This window comes from Mus musculus, chromosome 5, assembly GCF_000001635.26.
Source record: "Mus musculus strain C57BL/6J chromosome 5, GRCm38.p6 C57BL/6J".
NCBI classification, from domain to species: Eukaryota; Metazoa; Chordata; class Mammalia; order Rodentia; family Muridae; genus Mus; species Mus musculus.
Genome location: NC_000071.6, coordinates 73,486,041 through 73,510,851, shown reverse-complemented (window position 1 = coordinate 73,510,851; position 24,811 = coordinate 73,486,041). Strand labels below are relative to the sequence as shown.

Genomic DNA, 24,811 nt, shown 5'->3' with positions numbered 1-24,811 from the left:
AGCTAGTTCTCATTCAGCAGGAAACTACAAAAGCTCAAAAGTAAACACGTATAGTTGTCCTAGTAGCTCGACTAGCAGGACACTTACAAGGAAACAGCGACACGTAACTACTGAACCAGCCCCAGGAATACGCTCCAACAGTACAGTCAAGTCTCCAACCAAATGCTAAAAGCCATGCGAGTTCATGTCAGCTCTACAGTAAAAAGAAAACACCGCAGTGGCCGGGAAACCCTGCCAGCAGCCAACCTGCATTCCTTAGGAGGATATAAATAATGTTAGGAACTCAAACGATCACGCAAATAGAAGATGGCTCAGATCTCAGAGGAAACAGGCTTGCTTTCCCATCCTTTCCCAGAATCTTGGTATAATAAGCACGCTCCAGGGCAGAAAAATGACAGAATGGTGTCCCAGTGTCCAGCACTTTATAAGCTAACAATGTATTTCTTCAGGTTATATGGTTCTATCACAGGAATCTACCACCCTCCACCTCTCCTGAAGCAAGCAGATAAAGAAGCAGCCCGGCACAGAGGAGCACCCATCCCCATATCCCCCACCTCTAAGCACCTCAGGACTGCGTGCTAAGTCGGGCACGAGAGACCCTACCGGCTGCTCAGTCCTAGAATCTTGCATAGCACGACTACAGTACAAGGCCAGGCTTTGCAATCTCCCGCCACAAAGGTTTCCACAGCTGAGAATGCAGCTCAGTGGTAGAGTCCTAACTCAGAGTGAGTGAGGCCCGAGGTCAATCCCTAGCACCACACACATGCAGACACGTTTTTACAAAGTATGTCCACATACATATATGCAGGCTATACAGAGGCGCTAAATGGTTATTGATAATTTCATATCTGGAAAAGCATTAAGTATTTTTATAAATACCAGGATTTGCATTAATTCTGTTGCTTTCCTATCACAAATGTTAGACTGAAAGTGGCCTAGAAAAGAGACTCTCTATTCTAGAATCACACCATTCTAGGGAGAAAGAAGTAAGTCACTTCACTGAGTTATCACTTGGGACGTGCACCAGACATGGAGAACACAGCCAGCGGTCAGTGCCACCCGGTGAGCTATCTGCTGGGCTGGATTCTCTGGCAAAAAGGCTCACTTGCACTAGGAATCCATCCCTGAGCAGCCCTGCCAGGATGGGAGCCAAGCAACGAGATATCCTGACATTCACAAGGGGGCACAGGAACAGATGACACCTGTGTGCACATGCACTGCTCTCAAGTCACTCTCACTGTCTTCCAGAACCAGTGTGGGCTGAGTGACAGCCAGAGCAGGGCCTCACCTCTACATGGGCCCTAAAGATGGACTCCCGTCCAGGTATGCTGCAGCACGGAGCAGGTAAGGGTATGCTCAAGACCCAGTCTTAGAAAGACACTCACACACACACACACACACACACACACACACACACACACACACACACAAAGAAAAACAGAAACAAAAGCTAAGCCCCCTGATAATTGTTTGCATCTGAATAATCCAGCCAGGCTTAAGGTACACAGCACAGGATCTATCCAAATGACCCACTTAGCACAAGCACCCAGGTGCATATGTGCCTGCGTGTGCAGTGTCCATAACGCCTCATGTTTATACTTGAGAAAAGTGGACGGGGTTCTCCAAGCCAGAAACAATGGTGCTTACACAGACCAGCAGAGGCTGTGAGGAACTGAAATACACAGCGTCCATACCCTTCTGCAGCTGCTAAGGAACACAAAAACCATCTTAGTATTTATTTGTTTAGGAACAGGAAAATGGGTGAACACATTCCACTATCACTTTGCTCCACAGATCCACCCTAAACTAAAGCTGAGACGATGGCCTGTCTTGCCACAGAGGACAACAGAAGAGAAGCCAGAAAGGATGTGTCAAAGGTTTAGGAACATCTAACATGCATCCCTGCGGCCACCATATGTCACTTCTCAAGCCTGTGGTTCAGGCCATGACAGACCTTGGGTAAGTGTCAAAACAAACTGAGGTTGTTAAACCTTCCTCTTCCATAGTAAAGATGGAAGACACACAAGATAAGAAAGCAACTCTCCTTACACTGAATTCGCAGACTTTCATGAGCTACTGCAGCCTGCCCTGGCCTCTGAGCGTCTTTCACACCAGCCCACAAACCCCTCCCCATCCCCTCCACACCTGTCTTCCCACTACAGCTTAGTCCACAGGGCACATACCAAAAGTACCACTGGGTTTTGCATTCTGGCCTGTGGGCCTAGAAGTTGGTTCAACTCCAACCCTCTGGTTTAGTTAATTCAACCCAGCTTTCAATTTCATCTATAAAATGAAATGGTGTCCTTCCTGTATAGTGTGGTAAAGATGAAACTGTGTAACTGGCTGCCGACCACAATGCCTACATATGTCGGGCCCCAACCATAACACCTAGAATACAGTAAGGACTCAATAAAAACTATCAACTCCCCACCAAGTAATCAGAGAAAGCATCCATCTAACACCAGCCCTGTATCAAAGACCCGAAAGTCAGAGCTCCACTGTGACTGAGGTGAGCGGCCTGAGATGTCTCTACAACCTAGGAGAGCGCTGCTCTACCCAAAGTGTGTGTATATACACAACGATGGCGCCAGCGAATCTCCATGCACTGGAACAGACAAGAGTGCTTACAGTTGAGCTCTCTATATGGAGCTGCACTTCACTAAAGGCAATAAGAGGGTTCATTTCACAAGTCAACATACTATGTCAATTATCCACTTCCATACCCATTCCTACCACAGCCACAGGCTGTCACTGCACTCAAAAGGCAGCGACTGAAAAGGGAAAAGCAGATGAAACCACTAACATGAATGGCCCTTTCGTCCCAGTGTAAGAAGACATGAATTTAGAAGGAAAAAAAGGGAGAAAATAGCAATAAAAGATAACTTCACAAAGGTTAACAGAGATTGGATTTATGGTTCACCTGTTCTGTGCTCAGAGCAAGGAATAGACCTTGAAATCTAAAATAGATTTCACATCCTTAAGGCAGAGATGTCAGGGTAAAGATCAAACGCTTTACAGAGAACACAGTCAGGAAAGCACTAACTGATTCATAAAAACCTGCTCATCTTTCAATTCCAAAGGATAAACACGAGGCTAAGTCAAGCGTCCTCCATGATCCGCAGCTTTCCACAGCGAGCAGAGGGGGTCCGACTCTGCAGGTGACAGGCACCCCTCTACAGTCTGCATTAAGGCAACCATCAGCTCTGCAAAACACAGTCTGTCTAATAAAGAGCTCACCAACATTATCTTCTGGGTGTTTTCAAAACCACCAATAAATGCTGACTGGGTATGAAAATGTTTTTTGGTTTAATTACTATTTGCCGTGATCTGTGCAAGATGAAAGGGAAGGGAGGACACAGACCACTCTACTAACCACCATAGATATAGAACTCTACTCTACAACGTGACACAGGAGAACTAGGAATCAGACGCTCTGGGGTAGTAAATTCAGACACGAACGTCAAATAACAACAATTTAAGTTCTAATAGTTTATATACCCGTAAGAGTCAGAAGCAGGGGCTGGTGAGATGGCTCAGTGGGTAAGAGCACCCGACTGCTCTTCCGAAGGTCCAAAGTTCAAATCCCAGCAACCACATGGTGGCTCACAACCACCCGTAATGCGATCTGATGCCCTCTTCTGGTGTCTGAAGTCAGCTACAGTACTTACATATAATAAATAAATAAATAAATCTTTAAAAAAAAAAAAAAAGAGTCAGAAGCAATTTAAATGCACACTAAGCAAAACCCTTCCTTCCTACCATAATGCCAATTATAAAATATAATCGAGAGATCTCAATTATAATAGCATCAAAAAGCAATAAGACATACAGGAATAAACTTCAAAATGTGAGACAGGAATGCAGAAACAATCAAGTCTGGTGACAGATGTCATCGTAGAGATGGTTATTTCTGGAAGGGGAAAGTGCCAACATTATGAAGCAATGGCTTCTGTCTTCAGAAAACTACAAATTAAAGGCAATCAAATTCCTATTCTGACTGCCCTGCAGTTTTCACACACCCCACCCTTTTATGCCCACCCATCCCCCACAGCCATTTCCTACCCCTGGGGAAAACATAGGAGGAGAGAGGAAGGGAAGGCTTGGAACCAATCTGAGAAGGAAGATGCTGGCCCTGTCAAGCACTTCCTCCTCAGTTATCAACATGAAGCATGGTGCAGAGGCAGAGAAACTCTAGGGGGCAGACTCTGTGTCCACAAGTGCTTGGCCACTACAGCCCGAATGCAAAGAGCTAACACATAAACAAGGAGTGAGGGTGTTTGCCAAAAAAAGAAAAAAAAATTCATTTGTAAAAACTAGGTGGCGGGTAGTTTTTGGCCCCTGGGTCACTGTCAGCCAACACCTGGTGGGAATGTGCAACAGCTGCAACAGTGGACTGTGCAGGACTACAGGTAAACTGTACTACAACAGTGGACTGTGCAGGACTACAGGTAAACTGTACTACAACAGTGGACTGTGCAGGACTACAGGTAAACTGTACTACAACAGTGGACTGTGCAGGACTACAGGTAAACCGAAGGGAAAGGAAAAGCCTAGGTGCCTGTGTCTAAACTGATGCATATAACTAACACGATAAAAGGGCCTATTTGTTTTAGACAGGGTTTCTAAATAATCCTGGCTGGCCTGGTGCTGACTATGTAAATCAGACTTCTGCCTTGAACTCACAGAGATCCTCCTGCCTCTGCCTCTCAAGTGCTGTGACTGAAGAAGTGTACCACTATGTCCCACTAACTAAGAAAGCATTTCTACTTCTCAGAAAGAGAAGAAAGCACAATCAGGGAAACCCACTGAAATTGGCTCCCACCTCAGCCACAGTAGAAGGGGAGAGTACTCAAGGCAAGAGACAGCCATGCACTTGTCACTGGGCCCAGAGCCCTGTATCTCACTGGTTTCATACACTCTGGTATTGCCCTCAGCACTCTGCCAGACCCCTACACATCAACTGTAATAAGAGGGCAGGCCAGCTGCTGCAGCTGCCGCATGCTAACAATGAAAAAAATCTCCTGAGTAAAAAGAAAAGAATCTTGAGGCTCTAATACCTGGCTTTAAAAACATACTACAAAGCCTGGAGATGGTGGCATGGGCCTTTAATATCATCAGCACTTGGAGGCAGAGGCAGGTAGATCTCTGAGTTCAAGGCCAGCCTGGTCTAAAGAGTAGGTTTCAAGGCAGCCAGGGCTACACAGAGAAACCCTGTCTTAAAAAACAAACAAACAAACAAACAAACAAACAAAAACCACTACAAAGCAACAGTAATAATACTACAAAAAAAAAATCAAAATTCAAAAAAACCAAACAAATCCAGCATGATACTGGAATTAAAAACAAGACACACAGAGCAATGACACAGACTAAGGAATCTAAGAATCAGTCTATCTACAACCAGACTGTCAATAAGTGCAACAAGAACATACATTACATAAAGTCTCATCACTAAATGAATTTCGGAACATCAGACAAAACAAGAAAAATCAATCTCTCCTCCCTCTCTCTCTTCCTTCACCACCACCACCCCCCCCCCACACACACACACACTTAAAAGAAAAGTCAACGCCTACGGATCCAATCCCAGCACTCAGGAGACTGGGCAGGTGAATCTCTGTGAGTTGGAGTCCAACCTGAGTCCCAGGATTCTAGGGCTATAGAGTGAGACCATGCCTCAAAAACAAACACAAAATAGACATACAGACAGACAGACAGACTGTTGATAGATAGATAGATAGATAGATAGATAGATAGATAGATAGATATAGATATAGATAGAAATAGAATGAATTAAAAATCGATTCAAAATAGGTCAAAGACTTAAACACAAACCCAAAACTACACAACCACTGTGAAAACACAGGAAGTGCTTCAGGGCACAGGTCTGGAGAAAGATTATGTTTTGGATAGGACTCCCCAAAAAATAAGCTGCAAAAGCAAAATTTGACAAATGGTATTCTGTACAGCAAAGGAAACAAGGGAGAGAGAGACAGGCAGACAGACAGACAGACAGACACAGCCCACAAAACAGAAGAGAATACCTGAGAGTCTCTTTACTGGTTGGGAGTTTATTAAGTCATGAACGGTCTTAAACATGTCAACAGCAAAAAAGAAACAAGCAAGAAAAAAGTTCCATTTAGAAATGAACAAGTGACCTGTGTGGACATTGGCTTAAGAGAGTTCTTAAAAGATTAGATAAATGAGTGACACATGAATGAATAACGAGGCATCGCCTCACGCAGGTTATACTAGAATTAGCAACAAGACAGCTAGAACCTGATGCACTGGTGTGAGAACTCTTGCAGGCGATGTGGCTGGTGGACACAAATTAGGACTTAGTTATATTAATACTTTAATTAATCAGCCACCAATAATTAGCCATTAACAAACAGTGTGGGACTCTCAAAAACTAGAAGGAGCCCTCACAATGTGACACCTCCCTGCTGGGTGTGCACAGAGAGGGACTTGAGAAGGGCACGGGAGGCTCGGCATATCTACTGGGACACAGCTCACTAAGGCATGCAGTCAGCCTCAGCACACACCAACAGACAAATGCAAAAGCCACAGTACATGCACACAGTGGAACACTAGACAGCAGTTACAGGATAGAATCTGTCGCCTGCAGCGACAGAGGGAAATGGAGGCCAATGAAAGAGAAATAAGGCAGAGAAGACAAACACTGCATATTTTCACTTGGTTTTAGTTGAAACGTGGTAACTGTACATGTTTTGGAGGTACACTGTGACACCACAAAACACAGATATAATGTGTGGTGAACAAATCAGGATGACTGGCATGTCAGTTACCTTAGACGTATGTCATTTCCATGAGAATATGCATAATCAATGTAAAAGCTAGCAAGTTCTTCTCAAAGTACAGGTCAGGCACTTAGGAGGCAGGGGTAGGAGGAATGGTGGGAATCCAAAGCCAGCCTACCCTACAGTGTGAGCTCCAGCCAGCCTGCACTATAGAGGAAGATCCTGTCCTAAAAGGAACAGAATATTAGTCAGCAGTGCCTAGCAAGGGTCTGCAGGAGGAGTGAAGGGGGGCGGCTGAGTCTGGTGTAAAGGGATCAGTTCTCCTGTTGCACAGGACAGAAGGCTCAGCACACTTGACAACAACTGCCTGCAGATTTCAAACTACCTAGTCGAGGTGCCACTGTGCTCACAATAAATGCCTTCTCTGTGACGATAAAAAGCATGAAATAACCTGCAGGGGCAGTAGGGAGGCGCTCAATGGTAAGGGCAAGATAATAGTCATGCTACTGCCAGAAATCCAAGACAAAATGAAAGGTTATCAAAAAGCACTTTATCGCAGGGACCAAACAGTGCAGGGCTGTGACTCTGGGACCTCCATTTTCCTAAGTGTTATGGAAAGAGAAAACCCATGGTGAGGGCAGGAGTGTGCTAGAGTGATAGCCACTGTTAAGACTGCCTGGCTTCCTTCCCTCTAGAAACACAAGCCCATGCAAGGCCCCATCCGACTGTCCCATGTCCTCGGGGCTCATTCCATTCCTTGAGTGCTCAAGCGATGTCGGGAGCCTTGGAATTTACTCTGCCCTCTGCCTTGATGCCTGGAGTGCACAAGGTTCAACAGCAGTCTTCACCAAGTATCTATTGGCACAGGCCCTCATCAGTCTGGCTTCCCCACCCTCCAGAGACTCAGTACCTCCCAGGCCTTCCCCCTGCTGGTATTCTCAACAGCTTTGCTGATACACGTTTCACATTCCACATCATTCACCGCTTGAAGTATACAATGCAGTGGCTTCAGTGTGTTCAGGGAGCTATCTAGCCATCACCACAATCAAATTCCGGGCCATTTTTATCACATTCGCTGCCAGTCCTCACTTGTCCCCTCCCCCTTCACCTAGAGGCCACCGTGACTCTTCCTCCTGTCTCTACAGATCTGCTTCTTCTGAACATTTGAGAACACAGAAAGGCCCAGGACAGCACTTTCATAAGCAGAGTACTGTGTGTATTATCCACACTCCCATCTCTGTCCCCACCCCACCCCCACCCCCAGAGTCCGAGCTTCAGGGCAGGGACTTCTCACCCAACCCCAAACTTCCAAGGGCACAAACCTGGGACATGGCAGGTGTGGATATGCAAGAGAGTTGCAAGCTCCAAAAACAGCCAACAGCCTCAGCCACGTGGAGGTCGCTCACTAGACCTTCAGGAAGACAGTGCGTGCGGAAGCCAGAGCTCAAGGTAGGCTGGGCTGGGGGGTGGGGGGGTAAGGGGAGGAGCAAAGTGTTCAAGAAGTCGTGAGGGGAGGGCAGGTAGTGGTGTGTGTGTGTGTGTGCATGCGCACGTGCATGCACCACGTACTCACAGAGCAGTGTACGTGGCTGAGGGTGAGACTTGAACATGTTTAAAATGCTGCTACTTTCCAGACCTCAGGAGGCTGAGGCAGGAGGATCCCAAGCCCCGCACCAAAAAAAACAAAAAAACAAAACAAAAAACAAAAAACAAAACACTGCTAGTAGACTGAACAAAAGGTGGGTCAGATCACAGATCACAAGTCATTACAGACTGGAATTTGAGCTCAGAGATTCTCAGTATGCGAGATTTGAAAAGTACAGTATGTAATTTTTTTTTAACTACAGTAAAATAAATTCACTTAAAAATGACTTGGGACACAATCTTCCATAAAATTAAAGCTACACTTTGTGAAAACTAAAAACAAAAATGTTTTAAGGAATCTCTAATCCCAACTTACAATTTGACAAAATAGTCACTGGCTGTATGAAATGGCACAGGTCTTTCATCTGTGTAAGCGAACATTTTTACTTTTAAGGCAAAATTGTCAGAACACTGTGATGTCTTTTTACACTCTAAGTCTAGGTAGGAGATCCCATCTACAGTCAGTTCCATACAGCATGGCCTTCTCTGCCAGAAGTAGGCATCTCTACTAAATGGCTAATGGTACCTACCTCCCAAGGATGCTGCAAGAATGAAATGCTGAGATCAGCCTAGGGCATGAGAGGTAACACCTAGGTCAGAGGGTGGCATCTTTTAAGCCTTCTCCCAACACAGCCAAACCAATCCCAGCTTGCTACCTGCTTAAGCAACACAAAAGAGGCTTATATACCCACAGAAGCCAGGGTATGACCCAATCAGTTTATGAAAATGGGAGTATGGATTCTAACACACAGCACCTCATCTCAGCCATCACCGGCCACTCCAACACCCTGGGCGCCAACAAGACTAATCCAGTACACTGCAGTGTGAGAACCAGGGTCAAGGCAGGGCAGGCATACCAAGCAAAGGGGAGGCAGGCAGCAGGGAGGAAAGTGTTAACTTCTTCTGCCTGGCCAATGAGTATTTGCTACTGGGACAAAGAGCAGAGGGAAGCTACAGAAGGGACACTGATAAACAGGTCACTGTGTAATGCATTTGCATGGAGCACAAGATGCAACATTACATGTAGAGAAGCACCTGGGTGCGGGCAGCTGCCCCTCGCTCTCACAGAACCCAGGGAAGAAGCTGGTAGAAGAAACCCAAGAAGAGGCATGCCATCCAGAGCCCTGTTCTGTGCCTGCCATTGCCATCTCAAAGGATCTGGTCACTCCAGGACGCAGGGGCTGGCTCTGTTCCCAATGTGACAAGGTACAAAGGACTCCAGATTCCTTCTTCGCACCTTGCCTACCACTGAGAAAGGAGCTTCACGGGGTCACTCAGAGACAAAATTCCATTCAATCTAGATAATGTTGCAGGGCCCAGGTTTAGAGCAGAGACTGTCAGGCCTAGTACGCTCTAGTCCAGAGTCCTAACTCTGCTGTGCCCCAGCTGAGTCACCTCATATGTCAGCAATCTAACTCATGGTGCCTCAGTGCCCCGTCTAGAGCCAGGATGACAGAACCCTCTCCACAAGCTCCTGGGGCAGCAGTGATCAGGTGCACAGAGCACACTGACAGAGTGCTGCCCACACCCCACACCCACACCCCATACATACCCCACACCCCACACCAGCTCTACTTGGCCTGGACCTGGAACAGCTACACAGAAAGACACGGAAGAAGGGATAGCAAAGAGATGTATCTTTAAGGCCATTACTACAATATATACCCTGGACTCACTCATAACATCGCCTATTTAATTGATCAGAACTAGGAATCTTTGGGATAGTCTGGGGAATGGCATCTGTAAAAAGAGACGTTAAAATAAATACTTAACCATGCTCTAAGATGTAAAACTAGGGGTGGGATTAACTTCACTACTGAGTGGCTCTAAGCCAAGTCCCTTTCTCTGGCTTTTCTGCAATGGTGTTAGTTATCACCTGTATTTTCAAACTTGTAAGAGTATTTCCATATGTTCGATAACTTAAACTGCTTCGGCAGCAAATAAGAAAGTACAGAGTACTTTTCTGGGCCGCAATTCTCCAGCAGGGTTAAATTCCTGTTGTCACCTCAAATCTCCTCGCTAGGAGGTATGCAGAGGAGCAAGCTGCAAGACCCTTACCAGGTACTCTGTCCCAAGAGGAAGAGACCAAAGCAAAGGAGGGGTCCCAGTGGGCTCTGACCTAGCCACTCACAGGCCAGGACAACGCAAGGGAAAAGCAGAGTACAACTGAGGCCCATTCACTTGCAGTGGAAAGCACTCGACTCTGGAGCTGGACCACCAGGGCGCTGTGTAAAGAGCCCCAATCCCAGTGGCCTTGAGGTCCCCCTTCCTATATCCCAGCTTCCTTGCCTTGGGGAGGGGTGAAGACCATAGTAATAAAGGGACTTTTCCCCCTCCCCTCGTCCCTTTCTACCCATCCCCCCTCCCCTCCTGCTTCCTCTCTACCCATACATCCCACAAGTCGCTACTCTCTGTACCTTACCTCCTCCTGCCCTCCGCTTCCCACCACACACACACACACATCTAACTGTCACAGGTCTGCCTGGTCGGTATGTCCTGGCCTCTCAAACCTGCTCCTGAACTCAGTTCTTTCTTTTCCCAGTGAAACACCAAAGGCTAGGCCAACAACGTTAACTACCAACTCTTCTAGGAAGTCTAGCTGTGTGCCTTCCCCTGGTTCCAAGCACCCCAACATTCATGAATGCAGCAGCCATCATTCATCCTTCACCTGCCCCTCCCCTCTTTCCTCCACGATCCTGCTTGTTATAGCAGTGTCTGGCAACAGCTGAGTGAGTGAGAGTGCCCAAATAACAGAATGGCCCGTCCCCTCCATGGCTCCTATGCTGCCACACCTACCAAGGAGCCACTATTACAAATCAACAGCAACCACGGGTTCCATGGGACCGTGTCTCCCCTCAACTCTCTTCCCTGCATCCCCATCTCCTTGCTGTTCCTCAGATCAGGCCTGCCCTGCACACAGAGACTGTGCACTGGTGTCTCTCCCATCAGGCCTTCCCTGACCACACCAGCATCCAACTGCCCTCCACACACACACACACATGCATGCACACACACACATACATACACACACACACACATGCATGCACACACACACACACACACACACACACACACACTTCCTCTGCTTTGTTTGTCTCTACAGAACTGATCACTATGGAACTTATCTATCTATCATCTGCCTCTCACCTACAGCAGAATGAAGATTTCCAGACCAGTGAAGAACTCGGCCTTGCATATGCTAGGTACTCACCATTCACACCTGGTGACTGGCAGCCCCGTGCCCCTGAGAGGGTAGCTTTTAAACATGAAATCTCTGAGCACAAGATAGTTGAGGAACTCATCGAAAATCTCACAACTAATAAATGGCATAGGGTGGTTGTGAATCCAGTCATTCTGACTCAAGGGTCTTTCCCGACCAAGCACATTCCTACTTCTCAAACTGTCACAGAGCCATGGGGAGACACCATCCCATCACATCCATGGAGCAGACGCTGGGGTGGGCATGTCTTTGGGCCACAGAAACACTGCACCAGAAAACGTTTAGCGTCATCATTCTCTGTGGCAAAAGCACCAGTCAAGAGATACGGGGTCCACACAGCATCGACAGTTTCCTTTAGGTCAGTGTGTGATGCTGTAGTATCTTCATGAAAAGAAAAGCAGCTAACCATTAACATGAAGAAGGCCATAAACACATCTTAAGAGCCAAGTATGTGGGGGAGGGGATCCTCAGGAAGCGCTGCCTCGTGGGCGGGGCACAGAGAGGCTCTAAAGAATGATGGGTATGCGTTGTATCTTGGTTTAGCAGTTGCTCTGCCAGGGTATTTGTTTACCAGTCTATTCATTTAAGTGGCTATAATTTTTTAACATGTAAATTATAACCTCAGTAAAGTTGGCCTGGAAGGCTTTAGAACTATCAGACATTATTTCTGGCTAAACAAAATGCTCTACCCAAGAAAAACCTACAAGGGGCTAGGGGCTAGCTTCTGAGCATCCCACCTCTGGACTGCATTTCTTAAGAGACAAAAGAGGCTATCTATCTGTGGAGACGTGAGTACACAACTCCAGCAGAGAGCTAGCTGACTGGCCTACCTGTGACTGAGTGGTGTGCTTTACAAAAAGACCACCGTATGTTTTGTAGAGCACAGTATGATGAGGTGGGAGGGGGGCCTCTGTGGGCCCATACTGAGACATCCCTTCCCCCTTAAGAACCAGCTATAGGATGGGTATAGTGCAGAATAGAGTTTATTAAGGGCATGGGAAGGGGAGTTGAGAAGGGAGTAGAGGCATAGACAGAGACAGAGAGGTAGGGAGAGGAGAGAGAGGTTGGCCAGGAACCCTTGGAGGTGGGGGAGGGGGGCAAGAAAGGGTCAGTCAGGGAGGGAAGAGAGTCAGAGAGAGAAGAGAGAAGAGGCAGAGAGATCGAGGCCAAACAGCCTCTTTTATAGCAAGCCAGGCCTACCTGGCTGTTGCCAGGTAACTGTTAGGAGGAGCCTAGAAGGGATGCCAGCATGGAGTACCTGCAATGCTGGCTGGCTCCTGCCACCTACAAGGGACATTACAGGAATCCTTCAGTCAGGCTTTTGGTCACCTCTGAGTGGAGCCTACAGACAGCTACACTGAAAAGGAAAAAGGCAGCTCTTCTCCACAACAGCCTCTGCCAGGTAAACGGACAGTGAGGGGCTAGGTCTGAGTTCTTAGTTGCCAGCACTGGAAACCAACTGTGGCATGTTGGTTTTGTTTTGATTTTTCTTTTAAATATAGCACTAGACTCACTAGGAAGATGAGAAAGCCAGGCCTGTCGACCACACAACAGAAAAAAATTCCCCATAGGCACATGGCGAGATTCCCCACAGACAGAACCAGGACTGGACCAACTCCAACTCCAAAACCAACAGAGCTGCTGCCCCCACCACAGTGATTCTCCTCAGGCTACAGCCTTCTTCCCTTAGCTGGCTTCCACCTTCAGGAGAGATGGGAGGTGGGAGGAGTGCTTCTGAGCTAAGGAAGAGATCCCCTAGGCCAGATAGCACAGTTGGGATGACACTCGGCAAGCCCTACTGATACAGGCAGCAGTAGACAAAGGTTTGCTAAACTCTCATCAGGAAAGGAAATTTCTGAAGGACTACCAAAAACAGAAAACAGAACAAAACCCATCCCACACAGAGGGATGATGCTACCTGGAGGAAGGGGTCTTTTTCCTATCATTTGGTGATTTTATTCCATACATTCAGGAGTTTCAAAAACAACAGCCTGCCTTCCTAGGTGACAATAACTTGTTTAACATTTTCTAATTAAAAGAAAGGCAACTCAAACTTCAACAAGCAGGCACTTCCTCCAGGACCACTGAAACTCCAGAAGGGAAAAAAAAAAGGGAGGGAGGGAGTGTTTCTGGCTCTAAAACTGTCATGTGACACTAAAGCATGAAATTCTATTTAAAATGCATTTCAGTGTTTTTTCTTCCTAAGATACACTCTCTAAAGTATGGTCTTAAAATAATAATTCTCAAGAGGTACTTTTGACCTGAATTTCACAGTAAGAATAAGCTGTAGGAAGCAATCAACACCAATTCAGGCTCCCAACCAGCATATTTTCCTCTGTCCGTGTTAGATTTAACTTACACATTGTTTAACATAGTAAGTGAAAACGTACCAACATTCTCACTGGCCTGTTGTCTGGGTTTATGTGCATTTGGTATTTTTACCTGCATGGATGTCTGCGCATGTGTGTGATTGATGCCCTCAGAGGCCAGAGAGGGTATCAGACTCCTGAAACTGGAATTACAGACTGTGGTTCGCCATTGTGTGGGTGCTGGGAACCAAACCCAGGTTCTCTGCCAGAGCAGCTAGTGCTCTTAACCACCAGGCCCTCTCACCAGCTCCTATCTCACTGTATTGTTAACTGAAGAAATAAAACCTTAGGACCAGGATATGGCCATAGTCAGAAAGAGAAAAATTAAAATAGTATCAACCATCTCTAACTTTCTGTCCCAAACAGACTTTTCCTAGTCCCTTGTGCGTACCTTGCTCATACCTTGTAGTATTTAATCTCTCCATATCAAACATATCAAACATAATGTTTACATAATGCTATGTTATGGCTGGAATAGGAAATGTTCCCAAAAGGTTGACATCTTGAATGCTTGCTGCCCAGCTAGTACTGTTACTTGGAGGTTGCAAAAACTATGGAACCTCTGGAGGTCACTGGTGATAGGTCTTGGGGAGTATGATATTGTCTTATGCTCTGAGGACAGGTAGGGAGAAGGGAGCCTTCCAAGGACAGAAGCCAGGCCTCAATGACAGAAGCTGTCCTATATCACCAGGAGGCCTGGAAGCCCTCAAGGTTTTTAAATAGGGAAGGAATACTGAAAGCAAAGATGATTCAACTACTGAGAGACCAGTGGAGCACAAGCTAGGCCTCACACAGGATCACTGGTTATCACAAAACACTGCCTCAGACCCAAGATAGTAATGATGAGTTGGGAAGAGGGGGCAGCTGTAGGGACAGGAAGAGATGCAGCCTGTGGTCATTTATCTTGTCAATTTGCCTGAATTTGCAATCTTGAAAAAGACACACTGTGGGTCTGTGAGAGCACTTTTCAGGGGGATTTAACAGCGGGGGGGGGGGGGGGGGGACGACGACCACACGGGACACCTGCCATAAGTGTGGGCAGCACCTTCCCACTGGCTGAACTATAAAATAGAAAGTGGGAGAGGGTCAGTAGCCTCTCTCCTTCCTACTGACACAATGTAACCAGCCACCAGTAGCATTTCTCCTTCCTACTGACACAATGTAACCAGCCTCCAGTAGCATTTCTCCTTCCTACTGACACAATGTAACCAGCCTCCAGTAGCATTTCTCCTTCCTACTGACACAATGTAACCAGCCACCAGTAGCATTTCTCCTTCCTACTGATACAATGTAACCAGCCTCCAGTAGCATTTCTCCTTCCTACTGATACAATGTAACCAGCCTCCAGTAGCTTCTTTCCTTCCTACTGATACAATGTAACCAGCCGCCAGTAGCTTCTTTCCTTCCTACTGACACAGTGAAACCAGCTGCCTCCCAATCCTGCACCTCACTCTCAAAGCGTATCCTCTCTGCTCTGCCAGAGTGTATCCTCGAACTGTAAGCCAGAATAAACCCTTTCTTCTTTAAGTTGCTGTGGTCAGCTACTTGATCACAGCAACAAGATAAGTATTGCATACACAGACTCTCCCTTCCACTTCCAAACAGAAAAAGATGGGAAGTATGTAAGGTTCCAACCAAGGTGATTAAAATTACTGCAGCTTCATTAACCAAAGGAACTAAATCAACTAACTAGCTTGGGTTTTCTATTGCCTTGACTAACTACAAAGCTAGGGCCATATACACAGCCTATTTCCAACACATGGAAGTACCCTGGTACAACCTCAAGTCTAAATGTCCCTGGGAATAAACACTTACCAAAGTCACCAGGCTATTAAGTACCAGGTCCTCAACCGACAGACTGCACTTTGCTCCTATGTCAGCAGAATTACTAGCTATTAATTAATAGCTACACTTATAAGGATGACCATGATGATAATTAAGATGAGAGCAATGCAAACATCAAAACAGGAAGAAGGAAGGAAGTTACGGGGAGGAGGGATACCATCAAGCATTAAGTAGGGGCCTTCTCTAAGCCAATGTGGAGAATAAAAAAAAGTCACTGTATACAAATCCCCAATAAGAAGAGGAGAGAGCTTTCGTCTTTGGCAGTTACAGACAAGACTGTGATGACTATACGGTTGTCAACTTGACTACATCTGGAATTAACTAAAACCCCCAAACTGAGTGGCACACTGGGGAGTGATTTTTGCTTAATTTTAAGTGGGAAGATCCACTTCTATTCTGGACCTTTGAGGTGGGAAGACACACCTCTAATTTAGGCCAAGCCTTCTGCTGGAATCCTAATATAAGGACATGGAAGAAGGAAGCTTTTGTTCTTTGCCTGCTTGCTCTTGCCTCAATACCAAGTCCATTCCTTCACTGGCATTAGAGCCTACTTCTTCAGGATTCCAGTACATACCAGCTGAAGCATCTAGCCTGAACAATTACTGGATTCTTGGACCTTCCATACATAAGACAGCCATTGTTGTATTAGCTAGACTACAGCTTATGTATATATGTGTGTATGTATAAGTCCCATGTATGTATGTATGTATGTGTGTATACACATATATACACATACATATGTAAGATTTATATGTATCTATACATATATACATACATATAGAGACAGATTCATTCTATAAGTTGATACTGAGAGGACCTTTATACAACTACCCCTACCAAATCCTTCCAATACAGAGTCAAAAATCTTCAATAAAACTTTCTGAACTATTTAAATGCATAGCTAAATCCACAAGAAAATATAAGACCTAGCCAAGGGCCAAAATGCAAAGGTCGAAAGACGAGTAGTACAGGCTGACAGTGCCTAGGGCTTTGGGGCTTATGGACTAGCTGGAGGACTGTGTGAGGAAGGGCACTTGTTCTTCGGGATGTGATGAGAACAAATGAAAGGAGAAGAAATGCAGACTGATGTTTTCTTTAGATCTTGAAGATCTAAAGAGCACATGCTCCCCCCCACCCCACCCCACCACAATCACTCGGCAACAGCAAATCCTGGATTAAATACTTTGTTGGAAAATGTCCATACTCTATACAAGACAGTTCTTAGAGATTTTACTGCAGGTGTAAGTCAAAACAGGATAGATATAAATTGTTTCCCTAAAACATATTCTCACAAGTTTCTCAGACCTTATTTCAAAAGCCATCCTGTAAGGTCTGGAGAATTAGGAGTGCTTATTGCTCTTGCAGAGGATCTGAGTTCCATTCCTAGCTCTCAGTTGAGTAGCTCACAAGCACCAGTTCTAGGGGACCCTTCATCTGCTCTCCATTGCATCTATATGCATGTACACATACACACACACACACACACACATCTGCTCTCCATTGCATCTATATGCATGTACACATACACACACACACACACACACACACACACATATATATATATATATATATATATACTTAAAATAGTAAAAATAAATTTAAAAAAACATTATCAAACACATAGACAAGTTTAGTACTGTCTTAACTGTGTCAAGTCGTTTCCAAATATTAAAACTCGCCCTCAATATGTTTACCGCTGGGTTATTAAAACACCCCTCCAATAACCATTGCGATTATGGATGTTTCATAGTATCCATTACACCACACAAAAATAATCTTATAGTCCCTACATTTGATTTAGGGTGATCACCAAGGAGAACTGGCAAAGGATGCCCACAAACTAGGAAGACCTGTAATAGTCCAAAGGGAAGGACTTTACAGCCTCATTCGCTTCACTTACATAAAAGTTAAGACATCACAGTTCCCCTTTGCTCACCTTTAGGATTTCATTGCAGGTTCTGGCATGAGACTACTTCAACCCCAAATTCCACTAAGCTGCCATTCTTGATTCGCTTCCAAAAGAAAAATCCCCTAACTCTTGGACAAACCAAGTAGCCCAAGAAATACCCAGTGCAGTTATCTGTATTTTCTTCACAAGGGATATTACGAATCTCTACTTAGTTTCCATACTTATGTAAGGCTATATACTTCACTCTAGACGTCCATACAATGAACACGCTCTAAATGTTCCATGGTAAACGTTGCTTTAAAACGAACGTGTGCAGGATGATTTGAGACTAAGCTTTCGCTCCCCAAGGCAGATGCAGGGGTAAATTATCTTGGAGAAAGGCCAGGGCTTGGCCTGGGCTTTCCCTCTGCGGTGGACACTGTCCCAAGGAACCCAGGCATCTCCCGGGAGAGAATGCATTGAGTCTCCGCGGCATAAAGCACGAGTTAGTCAAGCAAGGAGGGTCCAAGGGGCGCGCTGAATTCTGGGACTCGTTTCCACAGTTACCCACGTGCACCCAATCCAACCGCGGCCCAGGGCGGCTGGGACTACAAGACCCAGAATTCCACGAGACTGCCTTTCCCTTTACACCGGCTCGGGGAGCCAGACCCTAAAGGAAACCCCTAAAGCACCCTCCCGGTGCTTCGGGCGGAGGTAGCTTCTCGCACGCGCGTTGCTATGCCTCCAAAGCGGCCCTCCGTACAAGGTAACAGGTCTTGACGCATCAGCCTCTACACCTGATGGCCAGAAATTAGAGAACTGCGTCACACACTGCCAAACCTACGGACCGCCGGGGACCCCGACAACCTCTTACGCCAATTCCTCCACCCCGCTTCCAGGACCCCTGCGGGTCGAGTCAGCTCGCAGACAGCGGCCTCCCGGTCCTGTAACCCCAGCCCGCGCTGACCTCGCTCCCCGTTGCTCGCCGAACGCGGAGGCTACTGCCAGCCTCGGGACACCTCCCGGGTACCCGGCCCCGCCCCCTCTCCTCAGTGCACCCCGAGGCTCAATGGTGGTCCCCTCCTAGGCTGGAACCGGGCCTCTCCAGGGAGGAGGCGCCTCCCCCAATGGACAGTCCAACGCTCCCCACCCCGCCCCAAGAGCACCGTACCCGAAGATGACAGCCCTCCCAGTCCCCGCTTCTCCCCACCTACTCTTCCTCCTAACTCACTCCGCACACCCTCCCCGACCCCTGTCCCAGCCCCCAAACTGCACAGCAGTCCTATCCGCCATCCACTCCTCCGGGGACCGCCTGTCCCAACACCTGCCCCCCAAGCCCTCTCCCCACTCCCGACCGCCGTCCCGCACACCGGACTCCACAACTCTCCCATCCCACCGCGGCGTCTCCCACTCCATGGCCCCCGTTACATCACCCCCCATCCCCTCACCGGCCCGGCCGCTGCCCCAGCTCCCCACCCATTGTTCCCGCCCCCGCCCCCAGCCCTCCTTCCCATTGTCCCCGCCCCCTCTCCCCTCGCACTCCCCCGCCTTCCCCGGTAGACCGTACGGCTCGGGCCCCGCAAGCCTCACCCTGTACTCGGACCGCAGGCCCTCTCCCTGCCCGCTCGTACCACCCCCGACCCCAGCTGCCAGCGCCCGCCGCCGTCTCCACCTCCGTGCACCACCGACTCTCGGCCCCCGGCCTTCCAGAATGTCCCCCCTCCCCCAACCGCGGAAAGCCAGCCAGTCCCCACCCCCTCCCCGCCGCCCCTGCCCCCGCCCCAGCCGCCCGCAGCGTCACGGCCCTCGGACTCCAGGAGGGGTTCAACCCGCTCCCGGGCCAGGGACTCCAGCGCGATCGGAACCGGAGAAGTGGAGAAGGGAGCGCAGGAGCGGACGCGGTGTGCGGGCCCGCTGGCTCTGTGCTACTCACTGACAGCTGCAGCATCCGAGTGCATTTTCGGGCAGCTCACACCCGCCTGCCGCCCGGGCTCCCGCGCTCCACTCGCGGTCCCCCTACCGACTCCCCAAACCTTAGCTCGCAACAGAGGACCGCCGGCTTCTTCTCCGGCCCGCCCATCCCGCCCTTCTCATTGGCTAGACCCCAGCCGGGGGACCGCCCCTCTTCGGCTCTCATTTGACCGAAGAAGTGCTGGTTGCGCCGCCTGCAGCTGGCAAGGAGGCCCCGCCCCCTAGACTGCAACGTGATTGGCCCCGGCGTCTCGCCTCCGACCGCCCCTGGTGGAGGCCACTGTTCGGAGCCGCAGGTTGGACCCAACGGCTGTCAGTCATTCAGGGGTCCGAAAGCGCGTGGAGGGGCGAGACTGGGGAATTGGTCCACCTTGACCCTGAAGCCCCGCCCTGTGGCGGGCGGATCCTGGAGCGGGAGACCAACCGAGAGCCCAGCCGAGAACCTGGGTTAAGCATCCGAAACAAAGCAGCCTGAGGGACCTAGAGCCAAGCTCCAGCCCACAGGGACTGGTGTTCCCTGGGAGGCCATCGGCCAGATCCCGCTACTGCCCGCGCCCGGGTCCCGCCGGTTCTCCTCAATCGTTTCCCATTGCGGAAAATTAGAAGAAGAAAAATATCTCCGCTTTCCTCCCCTTTATGCCACAACCTTTCTGTCCTCAACTTTGGAAATGCGCCTCTTTTTCAGAGTCAATTATTCAGAGTCATGCGTTACTTGCGCCAAAGGTTTCGAATGCTTCAGGCATTGAACGTCAGACACCTCTGCGGTCCCCAGACAGCGAGAGAAAAACCTAGTGCCACATTAGGCTCTGGGGTCAGCCTGACACCAAGATAAGCCAGGTCCCCTGACTATAAAAGTCTAAGAAACATAAGTCGAACCTGGCCAAACCGCTGTTTAGCAGAGGGAAGCGTTAATGGGGTTGTGATTGTTAAGTGTCCTAAATACTGCTTTTGTTGTTTCTTGGAGTTTTTCAGTACTTGAAAACCAGTTCTCCACAATCACAGGTAATGCAATAACGCTGAGATGTGCGAGGGTGGGCGCCCCGCCCCCACCGCAAACACACACTCCATGTCCAAACCTCGCTTGCCCCAACCACAGCCTGGACAGCCTGTAGATTCCGCCACACGCACTGGATGATATGACCAAAGATAACAAAGGGGTCCTGCGTTAGGATTCTGAATTCTACAGCCCAGGCTCTTGAGTTGTAGAGTTCTGAAATCCGGACAAATGTTACAAGCGCAAAACAGCTTACAGTCCTTGTTATCTACATCACTGTGTTTGTTACTGTGATATGTTCCATCTCATCGCCCTCTATTTCTCTGTAATTAAATTGAATCCCAATAACGCAATCTTTCATATTTGTCATTCAAATGCATATGATTCACTTCATCAAATTGCAAAATATCAGAATTGCATCTGAAGACAAGAACTCTTCATAGAGCATTCTTTTGGGTCTCCTTAACAGGACAGAGTCTTAGCCAAGTCTCATAAACAAAGGAAGGTACTTGTAGGCTCCTGGGTTGGGAGCTTCTATATTTTTTTAAGTGCTTATTCTGGGCAAAGTCTTTTTGTGTTCATTATTCTGTTCCTGATTTCAGCCTAATATAGTAAGAACTACAGTTTATTCGTGTTTCTGAGACTTTCTTATGTATAATATTTGTTGTGTTTGAGTTTTGTTTCCCATATTATTTTGCACAGAAAAGAGGTTTACTTCTTGGTACTTGTAAATTAAAATAAGCCCGTGATTTATATTAGTTATTAATCTGCTATATTGATTTATCTGCAGCAAACTTTATGGTTGTGAGACTATTAAACCTAAAGGACCTGCTGCCAGTTCGCTTTCTCCCTGCTCTCAGCACTTCCTTGACACATAGTATCCAGGAAAAATAAATAAATAAATAAACAGAATTCTAACCTATGCTGGTTCTCAGCTGTTTCCACTAGGTTCAGTCTGACCAGTTTCAAGTAAAATACAGATTTACCCAGATCGGGGTAGGGGGATAGTGTGTAGGTTCCAAATAGTGGCCTCCACCAAGGACAGTCAGAGGCAAGGTGTCAGGGCCAATCACAGTCCGCTAGAGCTAGAGAACTGAGAGGAAGTACTCTTTCTTAGTCGGCTGAGCCTCACTACTGCACAAGTCTCATGAATAATAAAACAACTAAACGATGCTCTGTGAATATCATCCAGACATTTCAACCATCCATAAGAGTATAAATCTTCATGGTCAGGGAACTTGTTATGACTGTTTTCAGTCCCCCGGCACTTAGTGCAGTGCAGTGGCTTCCAACAGTGGACACTGATTCACTGTTCCTAAGAGTGAAGTGGGTGACGACTATTGGGGAATTTTATATCTGAAAGGAACCTCAGAGATTCCAAATCCAACTTCCTCATTATAAGAATATGAGACCGGGAGTTCAAAGGAATTAAGCATCTAATCCAAGTTATCGAACTACCCAAGGACAAAGCAGTATTTAAAAACTCGAGTTTCTGGCTCCTTGTCTACAACTCTCCATCACCACGCTGGTCTAATGAGAAAATCCAAGATTCCTGAGACAGTGCTCTCTCCAACTCCTTAAAAGTTCTACCACACTAATACAAATTCTATTCTTCATATTTGGAATATGGCCTTTTCAAGGAATCATTCAATAAATAATGTTATTTCCATTTTTTTTCTCATTCGATAACTTTCCCAAATAGCAAGGTCCCCCTGTAGAGATGTTTACTGAAATACCATCTTTTATATTTAAATCTGGGGGCAGCGGGTAGTGAATGTCTTGAGACTCAGGGGTGGGCAGATTTGAAGGGATAGCATTGCACTTGGTTATGGTTAAAACATTAACAATACGAACAAGTCACAAAGTGTATTGGGGTTCTCTAGAGTCACAGAACAGGAATGTCTATATTTTAGTGAGAATTATTGGTATGACTTGCAGTCTGCAGCCCAACTAAGCTAACAATGGGCAGCTCTTAATGGAAAGTCCAAGAATCTAATAGTTGTTCAGTCCCACAAGGCTAGGTGTTTCAGCTGGTCTTCTGTATAAGCTGGAATCCTGAAGAAGTTGGTTCCAACTGATGTGCTAGCAAGTAAGTGCACGCAGGCAGAGAGAATAAAAAAGGCTTCCTTCTTCCATTGTCTTTATGTAGGCCTCCAGATTAAAGGTCTCTACCACCATGCCTGAACCTAAGGTTTTCTTTAGTTGGAACTTGCTCTGTCTCGGGCTGATCTTGAACTCACAGATCTGTTTGCATCTGTCTCCTGGGATTAAAAGCATGTACTCCCTTGTCTGGGCCTAAGCTTTTCTCGGCCACTATGTCTCAAGATCCAGACCAAAAGCCTGTGTCTTCCTGCCTCAAGATCTGGATCACAGGCGTGCCCTCCATTTCTGGATATAGTTCATTCCAGATATAGGCAAGCTGACAATCAGGACCAGCCATCACTTGGAGTGTTCAGTGGAGCCTGACTTACCTATTTTGTTAGTTGAGAATTTGATGGAAGTCTAGTGAGAGAGAGACAATAGCACAGGTTTGGGGGTTTAAACATTTCCTCCCAATATCACAAATCACAGTATGTCTGCTTGTCCCATGTACACTAGGCTTGGGATACAGAATTGAAAACAGCATAGCCCTGGAGACTTACATAGGCTTGAACCTGCTTAGATTAGTAGATAAATATGTCCCTGGTAAGGCTTGAAGTAAGAAAGGAAAACATAGCGTGTTGGAATTCATGTAACCTTTGATTCCAGAGAGAGCATGTGAAACTCCTCAATTTATCAAAAGACGGGTTAAAGAGGTATTCGGGATATGGAAATGAAAAATGAATAGAAATTTAAATGTATTCATAGAGGAAGAATAGTTAATTTCCTCAAACTTTGTGGAGTTGATGTTAGTAGACTGTGAGTCTAAAATGCATTTAATGCACCCACAAACCCAAACGCTGTCGTGAGGGGTGGGCACTTTAATGGTGCTTCTGTTTTCTTATTAGCCACCCCTGTATCTGTAATATAACCTCAAAACGGGAATCTGAAGAAGAGTCTCAGTGGTTAAGAGAGAGCATTCCTTTGGCAGAGAACTGACGTTCAGTTCCTAGCATCCATGTCAAACAGCATACACCAGCCTTTTATCTCAGCTCGGGGGATTCTCAGCCCCTCCCGGGCACCTGCATCCACATACACATAGGCACACACAAACACACAATAAAAGTAAATGATAAATCTTTATATCATGTCCTCCAAAGATTTTTTTTTTAATAACACGTAGAATTTTAAGACCCTTCTTGAGTTGAATCCTCACTGGACATTTTGGCTTAAGGAACACTTCTGTCATCTTTTTTTTTTTTTTCAAAATAATGAAAACAATAGGTTCTATAATTGCTTATAATACTTGGCACAGTGTAGTTCAATCTCGTAATGATGGTTAGCCCTTTAGACTAACTAAGTCCTGGAACACAGGTTCAGTGACCATCCCCTAAGCAATGGTGAGACTGTTGCTATGGCAACCACCCTGTCAATACAATCACATTCCACTGCATGCTAATTCTCACACCACCTCTTTCTTTTACCTATACTAGTTCCTCACTGATAATTACTCGCTGTGCTAGTTGGGTTTTGCTCAACTTGATGCATACTAGAGTGACTTGGGAAAGGGGGCAATGTAATTAAGTTCTTGCCTCCATCAGATCGGCCTGTGTGCACAGTCCACGAGATCGCTGAGGCTGAGCCCAGCCCACCGTGGGCGGAGCTATCCCTTGACACATGTTCTGTTCTTGGGTTGTAAAGGACAGCAAGAGCTCTAAGTCATCTGCTTCAGATCCCTACTCAAGGTTCCTGCCTTGGACTCTTACCTTAGCTTTTCTAGGCAATGGCCTGAAACCTGGAAACCAAAGACACCCTTTTTCTCCCCCAAGCTGCTTTTGGTCAGTGCTTTCCAAGAGCAACAGCAAGTTAACCCGGACACTTGGAGTCATTCTCTTCTAGTTTCTAAAATGAACAGTGAAGGCAGAGACAGAGATGCAAGAACAAACTCGCCAGGACAAGTCACCAGTGCAGCCTACTCCGACAGAACATGCAAACATTTGTATAACAAAAGAAAAAGTCATGTTCATATTTGGAATTCAC

General features: G+C 46.9%; 1 protein-coding gene across 18 annotated transcripts in view; it reads right to left on the bottom strand.

Annotated features, from left to right (window-relative positions):
- Dcun1d4 (DCN1, defective in cullin neddylation 1, domain containing 4 (S. cerevisiae)) overlaps window positions 1–24,811 on the bottom strand; it is a 79,785-nt gene that overhangs the window by 49,943 nt on the left and 5,031 nt on the right. For 3 of the 18 annotated variants that reach the window (XM_030254026.1, XM_017320580.2, XM_030254028.1), the window contains exon 1: window positions 19,661–19,791. The exons of 5 other annotated variants lie outside the window; for them this stretch is intronic. Coding sequence is in view for 2 of the 13 variants with exons in the window: in NM_178896.5 (NP_849227.1) it covers window positions 19,661–19,685 (25 nt within the window). In the remaining 11 variants the exon portion in view is untranslated. Of the gene's footprint in view, window positions 1–87; window positions 7,993–8,083; window positions 8,221–17,775; window positions 18,670–19,175; window positions 19,195–19,317; window positions 19,422–19,660; window positions 19,827–20,574; window positions 20,847–24,811 lie in introns of those variants that run through there. 10 more of the 18 variants (NM_178896.5, NM_001190733.1, XM_006503628.4 and 7 more) reach the window with 9 other exon arrangements.